At 36.8% G+C, this 26536-nt stretch overlaps 1 protein-coding gene across 1 annotated transcript; it reads left to right on the plus strand.

Moving 5' to 3' along the window:
* The first annotated feature begins 8489 nt into the window (after window positions 1-8489).
* Window positions 8490-25788, plus strand: LOC129241720 (zinc finger protein sens). The gene is made up of 4 exons (XM_054878200.1): window positions 8490-8850; window positions 9621-10819; window positions 22909-23059; window positions 25345-25788. The coding sequence occupies exons 1-4, from the start codon at window positions 8679-8681 to the stop codon at window positions 25560-25562; spliced, it is 1740 nt and encodes a 579-aa protein (XP_054734175.1). The 5' UTR covers window positions 8490-8678; the 3' UTR covers window positions 25563-25788.
* The last annotated feature ends 748 nt before the right edge of the window (window positions 25789-26536 follow it).

Here is a 26536-nt window from a genome sequence, read left to right on the forward strand (position 1 = left end):
CTTCGTCAGCCAAGATGTGAGGGAGTCTGTTTGTCGGTAGACTAAAGCAAAGTGCAATACAAATAATTTGGGTATAGAGAGTATCGAAAAACTGCGGTAACAATCCTCATTCTAGGTGCAGCATATAATGAATCGGAGAAGTTTCCATACTGGCTCATATCTATCGTCACCCCATATCTGAGCACCGTAAAAAATTATCGACCTGGACGCCGCGTAGAAATTTCCATTTGTTTTTGAAATATTAATCCTCGGGCAGCTTACGCGTTTCAGCCACGTGGCTTTTATATATTATAAGTTTTGAAAAAAAGTGAAAAATTTATTATTAATTTCCCTTCTAGTTGGTATCGAATACTCTATGTGAGTTGCACAATAAATGTGAGACAAAGCCTTTCGGTTATACCGAAGAAACAACCACGGCATCGGTGTAGAAAGGATTCTAAAAACTGCATTTTTTGGTGTAGCAGCACTGTGTGCGGGACGTAATGCTGAGCAGATTAAATTTAAAATTTTGTATTCGCGGTTTTTATAATGTCGAAATTTATTGATATGTTGTAAAAAATTGAATGTTGAAAAAAGAAACCGAAAAGGGAAGCACCATACCTGTTCCATAAGAGCAAAAATGTTGACTTCATCCACTCCGATATCGCTTAAATATTGATTTGCTTTCAAAATATAAGTACAGGGTGGGCCATATAGCGTTTGCTTTTTGAAGCACCTATTTTTTTGAGAACGGTAACACAAATGACATGTCAAATGTGTTCATAATTTAGTTAAAGGTTTGACATTTACGAAATGGGACGCTATACGCTTGAACAAAATTGGGAAATATTGAAAACCTATTTCCAATGTGGTGAGTCTTCTTCTTCCGCGGTTACAGTAAATTGCGAGCGTCACCGTGACATGCTCAACGAGTTTTTATTTTAAAAAATTGAAGAGGATGACATCGACGACATTTGGTTTCAACAGGACGGTGCAACTTGTCACACTGCCAAAGTTACACTCGAACTTTTGGCTACCGTTTTTGAAAACCGAATAATCAGCCGAAATTCCGATATCAATTGGCCGCCTCGGTGCTGTGATTTAAGCCCATTGGACTATTTTTTGTGGAGAGCCGTTAAGGAAAAATGCTATGCGAACCATCCAGAGACGATTGATGCTTTAAAACACGAAATCGAAATTGCCATTCATGAAATTGGAGCCCAACCAATCGAAAATGTGCTTAAAAATTGGGTTGATCGAATATCCTACTGTAAAGCCAGTCATGGCATTTGATTAGTTTTTTTTTTATATTTTACATGGCCCACCCTATATAGTGCAAAATTTACACAAAAGGTATCCGGCTTCCTTTGAAAAAAGGGTTTCAAGTAAACAGAGACAAAAGCACAAATCGCGATCACGAGCAATGGTAATGAAATAAATCAAGAATGAGGTCTAGAGGTATCTCAAAAACTTTTAGGAAGTCGACTGAACGAAATTCAACTCTTCAAATTAGCAGGAAAGAGCCTTTCGTATCGAGTGGCTCAAGAAATCCAATTTTCTTGGCAAAAGCGCATAGGTTGAAGATTAGATAAATGGCTGCCCCAGCGAGGGTCCACTTGGACAAAGAATGAAATTCGTATATTATGATGCCTGATAGAAGCATATGATTTAGTATGCATTGCGTTGAACCGCTTGTTTGTATAAATAGAATACTAGACTGATTTGGAATTTAGATATTCTCAAACAAAATGGAGCCGTTTACTTATTTATTTTATTTATTTATTTATTAATCAAGCACACAACCGTATGTTATTTTAGAGTGTTTGAGGTTAATTCTAAAATATTAATAATCGAGTTTATCCCAATAAGCTGGATATCATAGTTTTCTGTCAATGTGTATTCGAAACATCGCCAAATAAGGGCTTCGAATTAAAGAAAAAGAAGATCATAAAAATTTCAAGTGCCTGAAAAATACGTATACCGTTAAATATGTTTTATCTCATTCTTGCGTCATCTTTAATTAAAATCAAACGTTTTGAAGTTGAACGAATTTTTTTTATTTTTATATGAAAATTTTCGAAATCGCTTCGATGTGCGACGTTACGAAAGCTCGCCTTTTTGCATCTAAGTTGCATCGTTGTGCTTTCGATATGCATTCTAATATGCAAATTTTTACTTGCAGTTCAGTAATTGAAGATTGTTTAGTTTCAGCCATTTAACTTATTTATTACTTATTTTAAATGTTACCTTATTATAAATTCGTATCTTAGTGCGTTTGTTAAGTCTGTCTCTTTAAATATGTTTTTCAATAAAAACTTATTTTGGAAAATAATTCAGTTTTTGATTGAATAAAGGTAAAGTAATAGATAATGCGACCGATCAAATAAAAATCAGTGCAAATGTAGAAGTAACATATTGCGTGTATTGAAGATTATACGGAATGTGGGGAACATTATTTATAAAGAACATTAGATTACGAACCGTCAGCTGACAGAAGCGGATTTCACTGTGAGATATTGCCAGTGCTAAGAAAGGCTATGTTACAAAACTGGTTGCGATCTCGGGCAGATAAGGCTTGAGGGTCTTCCTTTATACTACAAACTGCCAAAACTGCCAAAAGGAACAAGTAAGAAATTGTTTTTGGTTATTTTAACAGCATTTTTTTTAAGAAAAGCTTTCATTTTATGCTTCCAACAAAAATTTCCAAGTTGGCCATTTTGGTTTAATTTTATACCTCAATCTCTTTCATCTTTCTAATAACTGTTTCTCCGCACTCTCAAAATTAACAAATCCCATACGTCTCCAAATGTAATCAAAACTCACAACTACTACAAAAAAACTGAGGTTTGCGCATTATACACTTAACTTGCTCTACCACACACCAGTACTTCGGTGTGGTGAATAAGCCGAACCAAAACAGCGCAAATCAACGAATACAGGGCTGACTAACAAAGTGTGAGAAGTATACGCCCCACCATGCAAGCCAAACAGCCAATCGGAAAGCGCCAAAAAGGCACAGACGCAACAACAAAAGTAAAGGTAAAATAAACAAAAATAAAAATAAATAAAAAACGCGCCAAGTGAGCAAGCACGCGAAGACAATGCAATTGAATCCAAAGTGTGATGGAATTTTATTTGTATTTTACCCACATACGGCGACGATGTCTACAGATTGTTGTTGTTGGTACTCTTTTGTTTTTGTTTTTTGCTTAGATGTGTTTGTTGACGATGACGGGGAAGTGCCATAGTGTATTTACGTTTGTTTAGTGACATAAATCGTAGAAAAGGCAAATGTGCTCCTTAACTGTTTTTAAAAACAATTAAAAGCAACGTAGAGGGAACAAAAAAATACGAATAAAGCAAATGGATTAATGGTGAAGCACTTTCTGATTAAAATTTTAAAGAGACTACCATCTTCAGCGCCCTTTCCGTCATGAACTGCTGTGTAGCTGCTACTTGACTTATAAGCAAGCCGATTTTTGACTGTGTTGGTGGCAACAGCATACGGTGTGTCCGTTACAAAAATTACGATGGTAGCTTATCGCAAGCAACCTAGGTTACCGCACGCGCTGGCAAGCGAGTGAGCCTTCCTAACCCCTAACACTGACATTCATCAGTCACTTTCTACATTTAATTTGCGTTTTTACCGCAATCACCCTCATCGACTTGACACTGTAAATACCCTCTCAGCATATAAATAACGCAAATGCACACATAGGTTTGCACATACATATATACGTATGCATCTAAAAGTTCATACCTATGAGTCGTCATGTGGAACTGAGCGCGCGCTTTTTCCGCCAACTAGTTGCCCCGATAAGGCTGTAAAAAAATTGTAATTACAGGCACACTTCACATCGGCCAGTGATAAAACGAAAACCGCTCTAGCGCAACATCTTCCTTCTGTGAGCCTTCTACATACAATACATACATACGCATGTACATATGTATGTGACGTAGGGAAAATGCCAAGTGGCAAGGAAAGTGCGCCAAGGAAGTGTGTCTGGCACCCGCCTAATTTTAGTTTTTTGTGCTAGGTACTTGTAGTTATACTGGTATGTGTACATACATATGTACAAGTATGTGCATACGAATGCCAGTATAATATTCATGTCCATCTCTAAGAGGGCTAGAGCTCGTCTTTTCCTTCCCTATTCAGACTATGTACTTGTAAACTCCTCGCCTACTTCCAGCCATTTTCGTACTCACTTCCTTATGCACAGTCTTGCACATGCTTAAGGAAAAACTGGCGCGAAAATGTCACGGAAGTGCAACGTATCCTTTTCATCGCGATGGTGTTTTTTAAGCCATGCAATGTCTCTACTTTTTTTTTGTTTTTGTTTTTTTTTGCTACCAAAAATACGTTACAAGCACAAGTTGTTTAAATGTGCACAACCAGCATAAATTCGACTAGTTTTATAACCATTGTAATCATTAGAATTTCCCCTTTAATTGCTGGCGCATACAAAGGCAAACGCATTCGATAGATATTTTGTTAGCTCAAATGGTGATCATTTCGCTATTCAAGTCACACAGGCGGAGCAGGTGTCTTCTTTTCAAAGCCTACAGTGGAGCTCATTAGAATAATTTATTTTTGCTGTTTGTAAGGTTTAATAGCTTCTATCGAAGCTGAGCAGATAATACTTGAACGTAGGCAATCGAAGTGCATCTGTTTTTGGAAGAAAAGCGCGCGCTCATTACAAAAACTTTCATTTGTTTCTTTAGAAACCCATGATGACACAAATTGAACTATGCCCTTTGTTGTTGTTTAAATTGGAATTTTGTTTGCAAAAAACAACTAATTCATCTATGCTAAGTTGAATAAATTTAAAATATATTTTAAATAATATTTTTAGGCTCCTATTAATGATCTTTTGCCACTCAGGGTCACACGCGTCGAGTAAAAAGATCAGTGAGAAAGATGTTTTGAACTGCAACGCTATAATTTCTTCCTACTCTAAAAACTCTTTCTTCTCTCTTTGTTATCATAAAATAAATATGTGCGAACAACTGTTGTATAAAAACTGGCTGGCCTTGAGAAGAAAAACATTTTTTTTTCGTAAAATATATTTTATTTCCACTCGGTAGTCCCCTTTCCGCACGGTACACTTAGCCCAAGAAAATAATCGCTGGATCCTAAGTATGGTGAATTTGGTGGATGATAAAACTATTTGTATCTTAACTCATCGAATCTTTGAAGTTGACAAACGTGGATGTTTAATGTCAGTTGTGAGCAACCCAGGCACCCACCTCATAGAAAGATTTTATAGCCCAATGATTGTTAAAATATTTTGGACGCGTTTAACTGAAGTACTAACAATCTACATCATCAAAAAAGTTTGAACGGCCTCATTTAAATTCAGCTGTTTTATAGTTGATAACGCAGGAGCAGAGACCCCGTAAATCCTTTTTAGCTCCTTTTAAATTTCAGCATTGGTTTTCCTTTTCAAATATAAATATTTACCACTACCCGATAAGCAATTTTTTCCATTGCAGTAAAATCATAAAATTTGTTTTTCAAATTGTTGTCATTTACAAACTAAAATGCCCAGCGATTGATCAGTTTGGCAGTAATGTTGTGAAAGATTATGTTAAAACAACATGTCACTTTTCAAATATTAGCAGCGCTATCTTGGACCTCGGCAAGATCATCATTATCCTACCATAAATGAGTTTCAGTGAAAAAGGCCATAACGAAGTCGTAGAATATTTTTCTATCGAAAGCAGAGTACATCAAAGAAAGACATGACAAGCCTCGAAAGCGATGATTAAAAGCACACAGTTCTCTGAGTAAAAGATGAGTTTTGTATGCATATAAATTGCTTAACTTCCTAGCTCTTAATGTGCTGGCGCATGCTTTTTTTCCAGTGATCAGAACCAACGCTATCAAATAGTACATATATGAATCTATAAATGTGTATAAATACTTATTTGAAAGAAGCAGAGCGATGCACGTGAAAGAAGTAAATCAATTCAGCAATCAAGTAAATCAGTTTTTGGAAAGCCGACTCCGAACGGCATATCTGCATTTGCTATGTTACAAATATCATTGGCATCACATATATCCATTGTCGTTTATAAATAAATTTATAAACTTTAAATGGTTTAGAGAAGCCATACAATGCAATTGCCCCATATTTATCATTGCAGTCCAGCACGGATACGACCTTAGAGGCGTTCAGGCATAATCCAACGGACGTAGCATCATACCACTGTTCGCTCGAACAAGTATTGTACCATTGGTCCGTACCTGCGGTTCCTCTCGTACTACGCAGGAATGCTGTCGCAATAACAATTGTCATTAGTAGGGTAAAACTAACCTGTCTCACGACGGGATCCGAACGGCAGAATCTTTTTCATGGCGGAAATACGCACTTCTGAATGATAGTCACGCACCAATCCATTCAGCTATGCCGGCCGCCTTTAAGATATTACTTTGGGATAACTAAATTCACATATCGAAAAGCTATTGTATTTAATGAAATTTTTGATAGGCGCGCCTAGACGGCAGAAAAAAGTTCGGGCTTCTGATGCCAACGAATTTTGAAATTAAAAACAAAATTTCTGTTGGGTCCCATGCTACCTGTTTTGTAAAACCATAATTACAACGAAGAAAGCTTTAGCATAAAATCTCTAAAGTTAAATCTGAGAGATAACAGAAATACAGAGAGTTGACATTCTTAACATTCTGGAGATGCCTTATAAAATCACTCCGTTCATTTTTTTTTGTAAAGGAATTCACTTTATTTTCTTAGGAATTTTTGAATTAAATTTTAAATATTTTACTAACACATACGCGAAAAAAATTTAAAAAGAAAATCAATTTAAATCATTCCAACTACTTACCTTCAAACCACCGCATGCTAAGACTGACAAACGCCAATACATAGAAAAATCATCACCAAAAAAAAGATTATTTCCAATAACAAATAGTAATATACTAAAAACCAACAACAGCAATACGCAGCGACAATTGTTTTTAATCATTATTGGGAAAGTGGAGGAAATTTTCAAATTCTATTGATATAAAATGATCTGAATCAACATTAAATTGTTTCGCTTAGTCAGCAACCAATGCGAGAATGCCAACCACATTCACATATACACATACCCACACATACTTGCCCATATTCATGTAAATAAATATCGATGTATTCGTTGCAGACCCAACATTGCAACAAAATTCGGGGAAATCAACATAGGGAATCAAGCGGGGGTGCGCGCTTTGGCTTGCTTGCCAGGTTAAAAGCGACAAACGAACGCTTAACTGCACGAAGGCGAGCAACAGCCGTTGCCGTCAGTTGTTGCAAGCAATGTAACAAACGATTAAAGGTTCATAATAATAACAACAATGAGAACGGTAAACGTAGTGGCTGCTGGAACAAACAACAACGAATGCAACGGCTCTCCAAACTGTATACCAATTAGTAGTAGTAAGCGCGTGCTGCCTATAAAATCAGCAACAACAAAGATTACAAGCGATACATACACGTAACAACAACAAGAAGCCGGTACATCAGCGACCGTGCGTCAGATAACTGTGCGTGCGCTGTGACCCTTGCGGCAGGACGCGGCCGAAAAACAACAACCCAGAAGTGCGCGCTCGAAGCCAAATTAGAGCGCAAATGAGATGAAAAGGTGAAAACGCAAACTGCACAGTCGCCAGCAGATAACAGAAGGCAATGCAACAATAACAACAACAGCATTTACCAACAATATACAGCCCTTATAGACTACTGCAATGCGTTTTGATTCAATTCACTCACTTACATACTCGTACTTGCACGAGTATATTCCTAGCAGAATGATTGCTTTTGTTGTTGCTTTGTCGTGTGCTTCAATTTGCTTTGCAACGATTTTTTAAGCTTGAAAATCAACCACTTCAGCGCTAAGCCACCATCAAGAGCGTCGATTATTTTATTCTCCACACTGCACACACACACGCGCATAATACAAATAATAATACATAGTTTTACAGCCAACCCTACAGAAACAGCCAAAACCACCACCATTATCACCACCAACAACAGCAGTAGCAGCATTGAAAGCGACCAACAACTGGCACACAATCACCGTCAACGAGCCAACCAGCTAACATCCATTCTTACCAATACCAGCACAGCTCTCAGCCGAGTTTAAAACAGACTGTATGACTGACTACGCGATTGGGCTCTGGTCTGGTCGTAAGCAGCCAACGAAGAAAGATTCAGTCAGGTGCCAAGCACCGTGCAACACGGACGTGTGTTCAAGTGGATTAAAACTACAAATAAATGCCAATACGAATTTTATAACAAAGTGCCTTCTAACTTTTTTTAATTGTGCATTCTTGGTAAAATGATTTAGTCAAAGCTCATGAAAGTTCAAAAGTGTTTATGTACACAAATCAAAAACTTCTTCTGGCACGCTGAAAGGACAGACGGGACGTATGTCGTGTATTATTTTAAGCCGCAGCGCAGAACTGTAATATTTAAACAAGTGCTCTTACGCAAAATACAAAAATGTATTAAACATTTTATGGTTTTCCAAAGTTAGTTAATAAAATTTGTGTTAAATCAGAGATTCAAAATTTCAACTCAACGTACAGGCATAACCTGTGCGCGCAGCTGTGCAAATTCGAGGGGAGGCACAGTCAAAATCAAGAAATATAAACAAAAAACTCAAAAATAAAAATACAAATTTTTCCACACACGGCATTCAAAATGAATCACCTTTCGCCTCCGCTCACACCGCATTCGCAGAAACCAACACAATCGCCATCGTTGACGACATTCGCAAATTCTTCACTTGATGTGAATCTTGACTCCACGAAGAATTGGATACAACATGCGTCCACTTTCAATTCGGTTATTGCATCGGCGCAGAAGTTAAATAGTAAGTTGCTATAGAGTGTTCTTTCCAGCGAGATCAGCTTTTTTGGGGAAAAATTCTGAAGATTGTGAATTTGTTTGGGAATTTTGAATTCCAAAGAAATTAATGTAAAAGTTGTCTCTAGACAAACAAGTTATTTAAATCACTCACCAAGAATTTAATTTATCAGTAAACGTTATTTAATTAGAATTACTCTTTAAAAGTTTTTAAGGTTTTTTGAAAAAAAAAAATTTATTTAACAAATTGGCCACAAAAAGTATATAAATTAAGAAGATATATAAATATTTCACTTTCAATTACGGATGCTCTTTGTAAAAATCATATATTAATATATAGGGTTTTCCAATAGGAATGATATATTCTTAAAATATTAAGGCAGTCGTAGACAACACAGTCAATATCGTTTTGATGAAGTATAGCTTGAAAATTCATTGCTGAAAATGTACACTTAAAAACTATTGGTTATGGCCCTAGAGCAATATATAAAAATTATCATCCTTATTTAGAAACCCTTTATTATACTAGTTTTTACTATAACTTCAGTGGCTTTATTGCCATTAATTCACCTTAAGTGTTGCATTAGTTGCATACTCCCCGTGACTTAATTTAAACCTTTAAAAACTTTTTTAACTATCGTAATTTTTATTTCAATCGCATTTATCAAAATTACTGTTGTCAATCTATTTCAAATATAACGTTTTATGTACTCAAATTTACCCAATTTTCTTCTCGTGTATTTATTTCTCGAATTACGTTCCAATTTCCTCCCACAGATCTTCCCTTTCCATACAATTCACTTTTCTACTCCAGCGTCTTATGGCCACAATTCCTGCTCTCCTCTACAACATCAGCGCTTGGCACACCCACCACTCCTACAACTCCCAACTCTCCCGCGTCGTTCGCCAACAATCGTGACTACACACTCACCCCCGAAAAGGATCAGGAAAATGTAGTTGCCCCGCTGCAAGATAGCAGCAATGGTGAGGATATGCCGCTCAACCTATCACTTAAACAAACGTCGTCTTTGAAAAAATTGTCGCGCTTCAGCCCCGAACGAAGAGATGAGAGCAGCGAGGCCGGCCAAGTTACTGCCAACGCTGTCGCGCAAATTACAAGCACACCGCCACCATTGCGAGCCGTCAACCTCAAAACCACCGCACCCAATCCCACCGAGAATACCTTGATCAACAAACAGGAACAGCGTTCACCGACAAAGCGGCGGTCGCATAGCTCGCTCATCTGGTCACCGGCAAGTATGTGCGAGAAAAGGGAAGCGCCCGAGCCCGCAGCAAGCGTCGACTATAGTGGCACGTATGTCATCGATCCAATAGTGCGTAAATTTAAATACGAACGTCGCGCCAACTATCCACGCCGTTCGATTGGCGCGGGGTCTGGTGATGTGTCGCTTGAATCGCCACTCTCCTCCACCACAGCTTTGGCGACGCAATTCAATGCTGCTGCCGTGGCAGCTGCAGCCCGTGCACAAGATCTGAAAGCGGCCAATTTGGAGTTGGAAGTGGCTGCGCAACAACAAATCTATGCGCATCGTACCGCCTTCATGGCCGGTCTGGCGACGGGCAATAATTTTGAAATGTTGCAAGCACATCTGAAGGAACTGCAGAGTCGCGCTGATGCTTTCGTGCAAAACAACAACAATGAAAATTCCATGGTAAGCAGGAATGCAAGTCGCCTGGGAAGGGGTGGCAGCTACGATAGCCACGATGACGGTTTGGAACAACTGAAAACAGAAGAAGATGCGGATATGGATATGACGGAGGATGCGATCCGTTACTCACCTAATGATTCGGTATCCGCGCACGAGCAACACCAACAGCAGTTGCACCAATATGTTGCACAACAACAACACCAACATCCGGACTCGACGGCGATCATTAGCACAGCAGATGTTCATCACCGCTCGTACAGTTGCAGCAGCGAAGGCGAGGAGAAGCGTGGGACACGCAACTTTCAGGTAAGTGGCGAAAATTTATTTAAGAAAACTGTGTGGCTTAAATGAAGAGGTTAAAATGAAGCATTAAGGAATTAGGTTAAAATGAAATAAGGAAATTCTCAGGAGTTTGCCGAGTGCGAGAGTTAGTGAAAGGATATGCAACAGTCAGCTGTGTGAGATGAGAGTGAAATTAACATTCCTCTCGATAGTCCAGTTGCATACATATATGGAATGACAATTGAATGAACCGATCGTTTATAACAAAAAAGAAGCACGCAAATGTAGGTTAAAAATAATTTTCGGTTGTAGTTATTTTAGAAATTTGCTAGATGATTAAAAACCCGGATATCAAAGCGATGGTCCTTATTTGGAATCCTTTGCTTCGAATCAGTCCGATATCAAAGAACCGACCATTGTGCATGCAATCTGGTAGCTGGAAAAAATTCTAAATACAAAAAGAAAACAATTTTAAAATGCATAGAAAGGATGTTAAGAAAATTTGTTAATACTTATTATATTGACAATGGCATATTAGTACGCAGGATTTATACAATTTTATTTTTCTACAACGACAAATCAAAGAGGAATAGAGGAGGAAATTTCCCTCACAAACCGACTTTTAATTATCATTCACTTCACTTCACTTTTCAAAATCCTTTGAAACGCTAAAAAATATGTTGACTTTCAATGGAAAACTCAAACGGCGTTTGATTAACTAATTGCGTGATTTTATTAGGGAGAATAGCTAACCCACTTATTTGAGCACGAAAAATGCAGCAACAAATGTAAATCATTAGTTTGAAGGGCTGCCGCCAGCTTTGAGACCACCAAATAACCCATGGGACAGTACAGGCACAAACTAAGCTATTTATTATGACTAAAAAAATATCAGAAATATTGACTAATTAACACGCATAGCGACACTTAGTTGAAGTGCCTGCAGCAAGGTGCCCTTACACTTAGAGCTATTCGCAGGGAGTACCTGCATGTATGTATGTATGCCCATATATTGCGTATTTATTGCAGTTATACTTTGCGGCTATGAATTGTCGATTAATTTGCCTAAAAGGCAACGATTTCGTAATACAAGTATCTAAGAGGGGCGTTCACAAAGTCACGCATCATCCTTCGTTTAAATGGCGACGCGCGTTTTTTACCCAAATTTACTAAATACAGAAATAAATAATTTGCACGTACACTTCTGTTAGGTGTTTGGCCGAGCTCCTCCTCCTATTTTGTGCCGTCTTGATGTTGTTCCATAAATGGAGGGGCCTACAGTTTTAAGCCGACTCCGAACGGCAAATGATTTTCTATGAAGACCTTTGCCATTGCCTGCCGAGGGGCGACTGCTTTAGAAAAAACATTTTCTATCATATTGTTGTTTGATGCACGGAGATTTGAGCATACGCACTACCGAATAGTAGCCAGGCACCAACGGCGGCCGCTCTGTACCGCTATCCTTCGTCAGGATGACGACGCCCGTTTTTGTTTTCAAGTGGACTCATGTCCATCGTTTACTAAACATAAAAATAAAATGTATGTATAATTCCTTCGTAATTTAAAGGAACAAAAATGATATTCCAGGGTAAAAAAAATTGTTTATTCAAAAATTTTAATCCAACAGAGTCTGTCTCTAGCTCGTTATCCTTTAGTCAAAAGTGGCTAAATCTATAAAAAAAATTGGCTCCAACTGATATTTAGCTTTTTTATATCCAAATATTTACACATTTTAGGAATCGCTTGCTCACGGTCATTTACTCTTCAAGTTCACACACCTTCTCTGCCAGGTCGTCTATTATCATAAAGTGGAGTTTGTCGACCATTTCTGGTGTGATGACCCGAATTGTAAATAGCAATAAAGCAATCAATAGTGAAGAGTCCTCATAATATTTTTCAGATTTTTGTTTGGTTTTTTCACCTAAAAATTGTGTTTAATTAATTTTAATCATTTTAACAAACCTTCAAAGGGATGTCACACCAAAACTATCAGCGCGAATATTACAACCCATTCTTGTGAAAATTGTTGGAAAATGTTTGATTTGAGATGGCTACGTTGTCTGTCCAAATTTTCAAAGACTTATTGATTCGCCCTCGTATGACTTCGTTCCAATTACTTTTCAATATCGCGGTTGATCATTTGCCTTTTTGTTTTGGTTATCGGAGAAATATGTACTTACTTTACAAATAGTTTATGTTGGTAGACGCTTTCTATGATTTGTGTCACGATATTAAACAATTAAACGAATACGAAAGTGATTTCGTGCATTGAATGAAAACATAAAAACAATTTAATTAAAAAAAAAACGAAACTTACTTGAAGGATTTGGGACATTTTTACTAGGCTCGCATACTGATTGCTCTAATCAAATGCAACTATCTATTATTCTAATGATAGTTAGAGGATTTGGCTTCTGCTGCCCGAACAAATATTTGTAATATGGACGATACCTTTGCTTGCTTGTATTGATTGGAATCGGATTCACAACCTGATTCACATGAACGGGAAAGAGTTTATTTCAGCGTTTATTCAATTACTTCGCGTAATTACGATTGCTTGATTTCATTCCTTTCATTTATGCGTCTATTTGCAGTTTAATGATATTTTATGAGCCTTGCAGTGCTTGAGTTTTATGTTAATTTTCAATTTGCTTAATTTGTTCGCTTGCGTGTCGGTACAATTTACACCCTCCAACCTTTCCTTGCGCTCAAAAGACGCTTAGTTGTGTGCATTTATTTACCCATCATCGTTCACTGTATTTGTTTTGATAAATTCCTGTCTTAATTATTTATTTGTACTAATTATGATTGGTAAATGTTACGACTTTGACAGCGCTGAGTGTCAAAGCAGAAGGAGCCATATTGAAATTATTTGCATAACCGTACATAGTGTCCAGGAAAAGCGATTGATTGACACTATCGACTACTATGTATGTATATGTGAGTAGACAAAGGCGACTGATACAGTTTACGTGAAGACCAGAGGGCGAAAGGCGTCTGCACTTAAAACGAAAGGAGACGAGTGCGACTTATGTGGGTGGATGGGATCATAAAAGCGAAAACATACAATTTTATTAATATTATTTTTATGCTTACCAAAGGCATTAAAACTTTTCGCGCTACTGACATTTGTACTTATCTCGAATATACGTTTCTGTTCTTATTGCTTTATGATCCTACGGAAATAAAAAAAAATTTCAAACACACACACACACCCGATAAGCCATATGTAGCACTCATTAAACACCTAGAATGTTTTCACCTTCGATTAAACATTATTTTCAAGATGGCCAGGCGCACGACTGTTAAATGATCAGTGACGTTTAGCACGTATGATCACCTACAGGCAATTCATGGTGTCAAATTGCAATTATTGTTTGAGTTACCAACGCGTTTTCTTAAATTTTTTTCGTATCCTATAAATTATATTGGAACTGTTAATATCGTTAGCCATAACGCTTTTGTTGTAACCTGATATGCTTGAGGGGTTTCGTCCTTCCAAAAGCATGCGTGCGTTTGCCTTTCGCTAGCACTCTTTGCTTTCTTTCACTTCCTCGCGCTCTTTCGCTTTCTCGTAACACATACACCTTTCGCTTACTGCACTTTCAAGGAGCAGCAGATGGTCGTGCGGGGTTTAATGTATGTATGTATGTACTACGCTTTTTTGACCATTTCGGCGATGCGTTATGACGATTTTTATTGGGAGCGAAAAACATGTTTGAACATATGAAAGTATGTATGTTGACAATGTACATCGGCTGCGCACATTTTTTTTTTTATATTTTTTTTTGTTGTTATTTTTTTCGAATAACAAATTTTTACATCTGTTGTTACAGCGCTTGAGTGGACAATGGGTGGCCATCGAAGGGAACAGATAAAAAGTATTCCTTTCTTAGGTTACTCAACTCGAAAGTGTGCCTTATGGCTGGCACACTTTTTTCTTAAATAAATCTCATGATTTTATCCAGTTGCTTGAGGCGCATTAGATCTTAAGATCGCAGTGCACTTTGGCCAGCAGTAGTAACAATAATAATCCAGTTGATTACACTGCTGCCAAGACATTCGCGCATGTCATCTCAATATATTATATTTACAATAGCTCAACAATTTTTGAGACACCTTCGCTGAGTCAGTTGGACATTTTCTTTTTTGAATCACTTCGACACACCTTTTTCACCCAAAAATAAAAATAAAAATAGAAATAAACGAAAATCGTCGGTCTTCCCCAACTCATTTAAATGCATACCAGCATCCGTTGGCGAATCATACTTCCGTTTTCACTTCCTAACCCCTGGCTGAGCGCAGATCGCATCTGCATATTGCAAACGCCTGCGTGTTGACGCAACAATGGTGGCTAATTAGCTAAACAGTTATATTGTTTACAAGTCACTCACAGATTCCAACAACAGCATCAGTGCGATCGGCAATAATAACGCTGACGGAAATACAAAGGAGACACTTGTTTAATAAGTCATAAATAAGTTCGTGCTACAGTCGAAACGTCATAGGCAATAAGTATAAGTCCAAATACGTATGTAGGCATATATATGTAGCGGAAGAGGAGCGCTATGTGCCAAGCGTCAGCATCAGCGACACACCGTATGTCAACAACATGCGTACAGCAACCAAAACTTATTCTCGCTCAGGCGTATGTTTCAATACCAAAAATATGTAACTACTCAAGTAAACGTACGCGCGTACTCTGAAGATACCAACACTAGTCTTAGGTTTATTCTTGGAAAATCCCGCACCGATACGTTCTGTAAGCAAACAATCAAGCTACACGCGCATTGCAGCAGCCATAGTACGTACTCACATAAATTGGTAAATGTAGCAAACACTTGTGTCAAGCTAATGGCAACTGATGTCAACTAAAGCAAAGACTACTAACAACAAACATATCTGAGCATATGTATGTGTACATCTATTTGTAAGAACAGTAATTAATCTTTTGGCGTATTTTTACTACATTTAAGAAACTGTCTGCCGTAATCCCTCCTGACCGAGCAACACCTTCAAATGATCGCATTCAACTCTTTTACCCACATGTGGTACGGCAAACTGTTTAAACATTTGAGTTTGTGCCTGATTTTTCATGCGTTCACTGTATGATACCCCGACACGATCATTTCGAGTGAATTCCATTATGCGCTTCTACATATGTACATACGAGTATGTAATACGGAGAGGCGTGATGAAAAGTCTATTTATTTCATTAAAAAATGTCTTAGGAACAAATATTGATTTTTATTGGGAAACAAAGAGACATTAATAAATTCATAGACTTAGAAACACTAATAAAGAGTTGTAAAGGCGAAGAATTCGGATTTTTTACATTTTAATAGCTAATTATTTTGATTCGTTGCTCGGCAAAAGTCGTCGTGCGGTTCTTCGTACTTTACAAACACAAAATACACCAAATCTAAAAATCTACCGAAAGACGAACTCCAACACCAACAAGCTGGTATAAATACTCTTAATATTTTCGAGTTTGTGGCTATTGGTCAGATGTACACATTTGAGCATTTTAGCCAAAATTTGAAAAAAACATTTCATTAATTTCAAAACCCATGTAACAGGAAATGTCTTAACGGAGACACAAATACTTTTCTCAACTAAAATATAATAGGTAACTATTGCTCCAAGTCAAAGTAAGTAAAGGGTTTTCCAATAAGAGTTGTTATTTTGATATTCGAATAAAAATGCTATTTTTTAATATAAGTGATCGGATGTTTATTTCATTATAAAGAGGAAGGTGTGCTGACCACCACGACCACGCTTACAGGACAATATGAAATTTTCCATAACCGAATTGCAAAGTGGCTGCCCTATGTCCTCGATAGCCTCACGAATTCCATCTTTGAGGTCTTGAATCGGCCCTGGAAATGTCGGCCCTTGTCGGCTGTTGGCGTAGACCTTCTCTTTCACGTTTGCCCAATGAAAAATATCACAAGATCTCGGTGGCCAATTGTGATCACCTCTTCGAAAGATAACACGGCCGGAAACTTTTCCCGTAATAGATCAATGGTTTCGTTGCTTGTGTGGCACGTAGCGCCGTCTTGTTGAAAATAAACGTTGTCCATATCAAGACCACCCAATTCCGGCCATAAAAAATTGTTAGTCATCTCTCGAAAGCGCAATCAAATTCAAAATAACACCTGTTATTGGAGAACCCTTTAGTTTGCGGAAAAAGAAATCAATTATTTTTGCGTAAAATTTTTGTTTCATGTTGGAACTTTAGCTCCTGGGCGATGCTACGACTACTAACATGTCGGTCAACTTCGATTATTTCTGTGACATTTTCGAGATTATCGGCATTTTTTAAACATCAAAATTTCCTGAACGTCATCGGCGAAATCCAAATTGCACGTAATTAGCTATTACAGTATCGACAACATGAACACCATTCACAATTTCAGCGACTTGGCTTGCTTTTTCGCCTTTATCAAAGAAAAACTATAAAATGTCCTGAATTTTTTCTTTGTTGACTTCCATGAATAAAACAAACAGCAAAGTAATATTTTTAGTGTGAATAGTGTGTCATATTGACAACGAGCACAAACTTTAAATTGTTTGATCGATACCTTACGAGATGTCGATCACTACAGCCATCTACCGGGAAAATAATGGATTCCATTTCCCCCAAAAGTATTAGCTTTAAATTTCTTTTTAGTAAACTCTCAACTCATTTTGAATGTTAATGTTGATTGAACAATTTTTCTAAAACGTATAACTCTGCTTACTTAAGACTCCATTCAGCAAAATTGTCAAATTTCAACACTAATCCACAAGTGGCTCATAAACTACTGAGTCGCTCCGAAAAACACTCCGGATGTATCATTGCCTAATACTTTTCCAAAACTGAATTTTAAGCTAAAATTAAAAAACAAATTAGAGCTATTTTGGACTCTACAGCCAAACAATTAGCGACTTTTTGACTACACACGCCAATACCAATCGTGTGAAGGATTTTTTCAGCAAATTAATGCAATTTCTACTTATAATTCAACGCGCCGAACTATTTCTGTACTAAGATGAGGTTTTGGTGGCTGAGCGCTCTCTACTGGGAAAGGGCCGGTCACTTGGCCGTCAGTGATATAATTTTTTGATTTTACTGCTGTGGACTCTTTTTTGTAAGGTCAATGCTGATAAAGTAGCTTTGATTGATAGCTTACCGGAAAAAGTCGTACGCAAGTTGTGGACAGGGTCGCTGTATGCCCGAAATTATTTGTAGGCGCTAAATACCACAAAATTGCAGGCTATAAAGCCGAAAATTGCTCATTTGATCACTTTTTACTGATTCCGTTGTGTTTCGTTTTTTTTCAGCAAAGGCCTCTATAGAAAACTAAAGATTCTTAGCCAAAACGCTTAATACTACATTTAATACATTTAATTAATCACCAATTTCTAAAGATGTAAGCGGTCCCCATTATACCATCACGAATAGTAAATCGCTATAACTTTAAGCTACATCCCCTTAGCAAATCGAGAAATTTCACAACGAGTAAAACTTAACAATAAAAATCAGTAAGCACTTTTTTATTTAAATCAAAGAATTAAATAAAGAGATCTGTTCTAAATGCGCACTTTTCTGTGGATTTGTTTTACTTCGTAAACAAAAACAAAGTCGACTCTGAGTTTTTTATGCTTTGCTATACAACCATACGATTTCAGTTGATCTTTTCTTGCATCATTTTATAAAATTAGCACAGCTGTATTTGATTGCACTTGTCGTTTGCCATAAAAAGTTCATTTAGAAAAAGTTAAATCGTACAAAACACATCAAGCCTAGGTTGTTAGACGCAAACAATCGTACAATTAAGCGCAATCTTTTCAAAAAGCTGTATTTCCCTTCCCAACCCATCCTGCTCACTTTGAGTATTTTCCTAGACATCTAAATTCCAGTAAATAATTTTTATGTGATTTGGTATTGCTGCTTCGTTCGTTATTTGTCTATGCACTCGTATTTGCATAGCTGTTTCATACGAGCGCATTGCAGCTCGAACAAAAACATTGTGGATTTACGGAAAATCATCCACATGATTTCAAACGGACATAAAAAAGCGATGCGCTTATAACAATGACGTTTAAGTTGTATAACTACTTATAAATATATATAGTTTACAACGTATTAAACGTTCTCTACCAGTCTCGATGAAACTCAAAGCGCGTACCATCTTCCGCGCAAGCGAAGCAAGGCTGCGAAAAAAGCGACATTGCATTGGTGTCATCTAAAACCCCTCAGCTATAGAATACTCATCTAATAATTTATATATTCATAAACAAACCAAGGTAGGTGAATAAGTTTCAGTCAACTTTCATAAGGTGGAAAATATTTTTGTGATAAATCAACGCAAGCCCTTCCGAGCAAGAACGACAAGACATTTTTGTGAACTGATTCATGCTAGTCCTTATGAACTAAGTACCGGAAATTGAAAACTGCTGAAACTCGCTCATGAACATGTTACTTTGTGTGATGTCAGACGAGTATTCTATATTAATTATTTCAGGAATCATATGAAAGAAGCCTGGCAACAAATACTGATTTATATCGAGTACCTATTAGGTTTGAGGTTTATTGCAAATACGTAACCATACTTGTATATTAAAAAATTTAAACGACATCGGAGAATATTATATACTAGCAAACCCGGCCCCCTTCGCTGGGCACACTAAAATAGAATAGATATGGTTTAGAACAGAAAATATATGATTTTCATATTATTTATTTCTTTATTCTTTATTCAAGCGCTTTGGCATAAACAATATTTTTTGTTTTTCTATTTGTTTTTGAGTAAATATAAAATATAAATTGAAAATTAGGAAAAAAGAAGATTGTTTTTAAATTTCAAATCAACGCATATGAATAAACAATCGTCTTTTTTCCTGATCATCCATGAATTTTTCGTTTCAATTTATATGTTTTATTAAGCATTGGAGCTTTTTTAACCATTATCCATTTATATTTTTCAAAAAAAAAAAACGAAACAAAATTTTTTTTCCACGAACACATAATTTCATTCGGATTTCACATTAAATTCTCAAATTTCGTAAGAAATTATTCACTGTTCCAAAATCCACTCCAAAAAAATTCACAAACAATTTTTACATGTTGCACTTACGTTTTTTCCTTATGGCATCCAAATCAGAAAGAAATATTGACACATTGTAACTCACACTGTCAATTTGACAGTTCAGTTCCGCTCCAAGCGTTAAAAAAGTAAGCGACATTATGGCTGGTTCAAAAGAACGCTGTACCCGTTGCCAGTGCTCCGCATTACAACCAAACTTTACGAAACCCATTTTCAATACTTACTTAACAATGTGCGTAAGTTTGGTTTAATTCGGTGCAAAGACACGGCGGGTCCACGTTTTGGCATATATTTCGAGACTCTAGTCATCAATAGGTATGAAAATTACCCCGTATTAAAGCACTTATCAACAGCTTTCATTTGATACCCATATTGTACATACACAACCAAAGGTTACCCGGGTCCACGTTTTGACCTATATCTCGAGATCCCAGTCACGGAGCGGCATGAAAAATACTCTGGACTAAAGCATTCACCAACAGCTTCCATTTGATACCCATATTGTACATACACATCCGAAGCTTACCCGGGTCCACGTTTTGACCTATATCTCAAGCCCTATTTCCAAAATGAAATATAATCCATGTTACTCGTGGATGATGTAGCTTTCGAATGGTGAACGAATTTTTAAAATCGGTCCAGTAGTTTTTGAGCCTATTCATTACAAACAAACAAAGTTTTCCTCTTTATAATATTAGTATAGACAAACGTTCACAGATTTAAATTTTCAATTATATAGAACGTGGGCAGCATCATTGATTTCTATAGAGTCTTTTTGTATATTTATGGAAAAGTAAACCAAAAATTGCCTAGCATATGTATAAATTAGTTAAAAAAGTCAAACCGTTTGTGTTTTATTCAAAAAAGTTCAAAAGTTGAAGCGCTCTTACTGAAAACCCCTATATATGCAATACACCCAGCAGAAGTGTCCGGCCAATTATTATTATTATTATTCCTTTTTAACCAAAAATATATTATATTCGAAAAAATATTCAATACGTACTTACATACATACATATGTAGAATATTCAAATTTCCTTTTCATACAAGCCAGTCGGACTTCTGCGCCTCTTCCGTTCACTTACCATAAAAATCTCAATTTTCAAGCTCATGAAAAAAATAACGACCATGGACAAATCGAGTAAATTGAAGCCTCTGCTCCGAATCACTTCTGAAAAACGTTTATATGCATATACCCTGTCTGGGTATTTTGGCTGAGCTCCTCCTTCTGTTTATGGTGCGCATCTAGATGTTTTTCCACAAAATGGAGGGGCCTACAGTTTTACGCCGACTCCGAATGGCAGATGGTTTTTTCTATGAGGAGCTTTTCCATGGCAGAAACACGCTCGGCGATTTGCCAATGCCAGCCGAGAGGCGACCGCTGTTAGAAAAAACTTGTTCTATCATTTGTTGTTTCATGCTCGGACACTCGAACCCGAGCACTTCCGAATGTTACTCACGCGCTAACCATTCGGCTACGTATGTATTCGGAATATGTATATACAAACTTATTTGTTATTTATATGTAAATATGTACATACATATGTACATATATGCCTATATCTGACATACTTTCTTTGACGTAAAGAATATTATCGTTTCATATGCTAGTTCATACTGGTATTGCCAAAAGTTATCTTATGAAATTTCTAGCAGCGAGCTTTTCTGTGTCAACTCTTCCTTTATTTGCCTACATACGAGGCCTGTTAGAAAAGTATCCGACTCTGTTTTTTATTTCTAACACCTGACAAATTTGAATTACGCGCGCTTGCATAAGCAGACCTTTAACCTTTCTGAACATGTGCTAGCGTCAGTTGCTGTCAAGCAGTGTGAATGGTATTTATTGCTCTCGTCGGTTTTTGAATACAAGCAAAATGACGGAACGATTGGAGCAGCGTTACTGCATCAAATTCCATAACATCCATAAACAGTGATCCGGACTTCATGAACACCTTTATCACCGGTGATGAGTCCTGGGTGTACGGGTACGACCCGGAAACCAAAATGCAGTCGTCACAAAAGAAGCATTCCACGCCACCAAGACGTATTCAAAAACCGACGAGAGCACTAAATACCATGTTAAGTTCACACTGCTTGACAGCAACAGACGCTAGCGACAGGCGGAAAAAAATTCACACATGCACTGGAAGGTTACAGGTCTTTACAAGCGCGCGTAATTCAAATTTGTCAGGTGTTAGAAATAAAAAAAAGTCGTTTCCTTCTCTAACAGACCTCGTAGTTTCATACCGGTTTTCAAAGTGTGAGTAGCTGCGTTCCAGGTGTTTATTTAGCTGCAGTAAATATAGGCGAATGTGTCTGGGTTTAGAAATTTCCTTAAGAGATTTGTTATTTTATTTACTAATTCGTCTAATTTAGTATGTTTTTGTGTAAATTGGGATAGTTACACGGTGCTACAAAATAAAAAAAGTCCGGCTACTTTCAAAACGGCATAGTAGACTTTGTAGATCTGATCGCGTAGAATACAAAACCATGTTTCAAATACTCCATAAACTCCCAAAATGCATATTTATTAAAACAAATACTGATTTTTTGGTATTTGCTGCATTAAAAACTAATTTTTAGTGAAAGTCACAAACCTTCCCCTTTACAAACCATCTCAAAATCTTAAATTGGTCAAAAAAGAGCGAAATTATCGGTTTTTGGATGCAACGGCTACCGAAAAGCCAGTTTTTCAGCAATAAATAAAGTGTTTGGGGGCATTCGGAAAATTCGAGAAGAGGCTTTTCGATTATATCTAAAATGGTAGTAGACATTCATCTTAAAAGTACAAATTGGTTGTAGCACAGTGTTATTCTTTATTTTGTTTGTTATTTTATTTTGATCAAAACATTTGCATAGGTTCTTTTTATAGTACAAGTAAATGCGTAGGCACATTTAGTTAGGTAAGGTATAGTTTCTACTCGTACTTCTATATTTAGCTTATCAAGTTTATTGCTGTGGATATTATATTTACATTTAGTGCTTATTAATGGAGCCGTTTTCTTTTATGTTTTTTTACAGTGCAAACAATGTGGCAAATCCTTTAAGCGTTCATCGACTCTGTCTACACATTTACTAATACACAGCGACACTCGGCCGTATCCCTGCCAGTATTGCGGCAAGCGATTCCACCAAAAATCCGATATGAAGAAACACACATACATACATACAGGTGAGTTGAAGTGCACATGCCCTGTTCAAATGCATGCCCCGCATCGTGCATCTGGAAATCCAAACGCCTGCCGCCAAAAACTGCAATTTTAAAGAAATTTATAAGTGACTTTACAGTTATCGCTTAAGCCCACTCTAGAAATTTCTTTCAAATAATTATACAGTTAGTATAGCAGTAGTAGTAATGAGGGTATATTGGAAGAAATTCTAATTGCGCTAGCATCGTTTTTTCAAAATTGGCACTCAACAAACCCTCCAAGAAGACTGGAACATATGGCCTGTAAAAGTGATTGTATAAAGTTTGTTTTTATCGCCGCAATCTATCAGCCATTAGTTGCAAAACAATCAGGTTTATTGAGTGGACAATTGCATAAACAGGGTGGTAAAGTAAAAATGTTGAACATTTAGCTGTAGAGGCTAAACATATACATAGGAGTACTCATTAAAAAAGGTCTACTTTTCCCGCATTGCTCCATCTTTACCGCAGAAGCTCTGGCGATTACCTTTGCAGTCGACTACGTTTCCAAAGCTAAAGGCAAATACATAATCTGCTCGGACAACAAGTCTTCCTTTCTTGCTCTTAACAACACTGCATACAATGAACCCTGGGCTATAAAAATTCGATCCGCCCTTTGCAGATGCAGCTCCAAAATTAAAATTATGTGGGTCCCGGGGCATTGCGGAATTGGTGGTAACACCTTCCTCACCAAGTATTTTTCACAACACTTACTTTAAGGCGGATATTAAACACAGAATCAATGCCTTTATTAAAGAATTCACACACAACGATTGGTGCAAATATCAGCATGCCTACAAGCGCATAAATCCGGAATGAAATAGGCCAGATATCCCATCGAAATGCTCCACTCAGCAGCTAAAAATTTTCACAAGATGCCGTCTAAGTCATATTAAAATTAGCCACGAACACCTTCTAACTGGGAAAGCAGCCCCCGAGTGTAGTATATGCAACCGCCCACTGTCTATAAATCACATTTTAGATCATTGCCCTAAGTTTTCCAATAGTAGGAAAAACATATTTAAAAACCAATCACCTTCCGTCGCATTAAGAAAATACTCACCCGATAATGTTAAAGATATTTACAAGTTTATATACCAAAACAATCTACTATATCTTGTATAATACAATGATGATAAAATGTTCTCTAAATCTAATATGTTATACTCAGTAATGTTAAAATATATTAGATAAACATCAGGCCGATAGTCTTAGTAGCTAGTGCCTCTTTTTTGTAATATAGTTATTTATAATTATATTTCATTATTAATAAATAAATAAATAAAATATACATAGTCCTGCCATAAGTTCTGTTACAGGTTGAGCATGTTATGGATATGAATTTACATATAATACTTTTTTTAATGAAGTTAGTTTTACTTAATCATGTAAATATTTAAAAACAAATTAAATTTCCATGCGAAATGGTCACCACGTGCTTTTACACAAGCCTTCAAACTATTCAGCTATTGCAACACGCACAGTTTCCATGGATATTGACGCCGCTGCTCGAACCAAAGATTGTTTGAGACTCTCCAAATTTCTGTGAGGTCTTCGACAGGCCATGTTCTTCAATACGAACGAAAACAAAAATAACGGAACTTTTTTCTCCAAATTTGTTCTCGCCGTATGCATTGTAAAGTTTGTCACAGAATTTATAGCAAGACGAAGTACAAGACCCACTCACACCAGCTCACACCTTGTAACGCTGCACTTTTGCGCTATTGCACTACTACTAAGAACCTGACAGGGTCACCCTCAGTTTTTTCATGGCAAAGCGCGGGTCACGTGCCACTCGAACGTACAATATTGTCGACACTTTGCTAACAATTAAATCACTCGGCCATGCATTTGGACGCATATGCACACATACAACGATATGCACACACACATATGTACATATGTATATATGTATTAATGCATACCAGTGTTATCTGATTTAATTTTACTAATTGCGTGATTTTGTTGCACAAGTGTAAAATCATTTGTTGCACCGGCCACCCCTCATAGACCAAAAAGGGACATACATGCAAATATGTATGTGCATATGTTTATCAGTGTTTGTATTTATTTTTGTGTCTAAAGGTCTTCCCCAACCAATTTTCCGCGATATAAAATCGACAAAGTTATTAATATTTTTAATTGCTGCACCATGAAACCCCACTTTTGCTTCTTCCATATTTTTTGTTCAAATAATGATTTTATTTTTTATCAACTTGTCATGAATTTATTGATTGATTCGTTATTCTTGTTGTTCTGCTATTTTGCAGGTGAAAAGCCGCACAAATGCACCGTTTGTCTTAAAGCTTTCAGCCAAAGCTCCAACCTCATCACACACATGCGCAAACACACCGGCTACAAGCCTTTCGGCTGTGGTCTCTGCGACCAGTCATTTCAACGCAAAGTGGATCTGCGACGTCATCGCGAGAGTCGTCACGAAGAGAGTTTGGCACCCGTGAAAATGGAGGTGAGCAGCAGTAGTTGCTGAAGACACGCCTATGGGCCAGAAGAGGCTCAGAACTATAACGAGACTGGTAGTTTGTCGATCATGCCGCGCAACAGGTATCCGTTATGGATTGGCTAAGCGAGTGCGGGTTCGAAGTATCAGAAAGTGTCATTAGTGTAGTGATATTTCGTGCACACATTTGCAAACATTTCGTACATGCATACATAGTATGCTTAGAATATTTATTGAAGTTATTTAAATAGTGTTTATATATAATATAAAGACATACACACACTTAGTTTACCGCAATTAGTTTAGTTTACTTACGTCACGTATTGTGTGGGCCCAGTTGGTCTGATAAAATACTAAGTCGTTTAAGCCAAAGTTTTGTACACACAAATATACATACATACATATGTATATAGCATATGTATATGTTAAGTCGATGAAGTTGTAGCGTTTAGGCAATATTTTAATATATTTTTAAGCAGTGAATATGCGTCAGTGTGTGTTATTATATACATAGGTCTATAAAATGTTCTAAGCCTTTGATTTTCTAACTGTTTAAGTGTTGCGTGTAAGATATTTCGTTTAAGTAATTAGCAGTAATGTTAACGTTGGATGGAAATACTTTAAGAGGAATACCTATTTATTTTCCAGCCATTGTCTAGTTAGATATTTTTGCTCGTTTATTGTTGCTCGAATAATTGGAAGACTATTGAAAATATTTAGTCATAATTGTATATACAGTTTTATAAAAAATTGGACCTTTGAAAAACATTTGGCCTTCTACAACATAAAGAATTAGAATACTAATGTTAAAGCAAAATTTCGTTAATGACGTCACAGCTAAATAAACCAAAGAATGTATTTAGTTTTCTAAGTTGGAATGAAACATTTTTCAAAATTTCGCTAGAATTTCAAATTTTATGAACTAATACCAATTTGATGATTTTATTTTATAATTTATGTGCTAAGAAAAATATTGTATTATATGGTTTAGTTAATTTAGTTTC

The sequence above is a fragment of the Anastrepha obliqua genome, chromosome 3, assembly GCF_027943255.1.
Source record: "Anastrepha obliqua isolate idAnaObli1 chromosome 3, idAnaObli1_1.0, whole genome shotgun sequence".
Taxonomy (NCBI): domain Eukaryota; kingdom Metazoa; phylum Arthropoda; class Insecta; order Diptera; family Tephritidae; genus Anastrepha; species Anastrepha obliqua.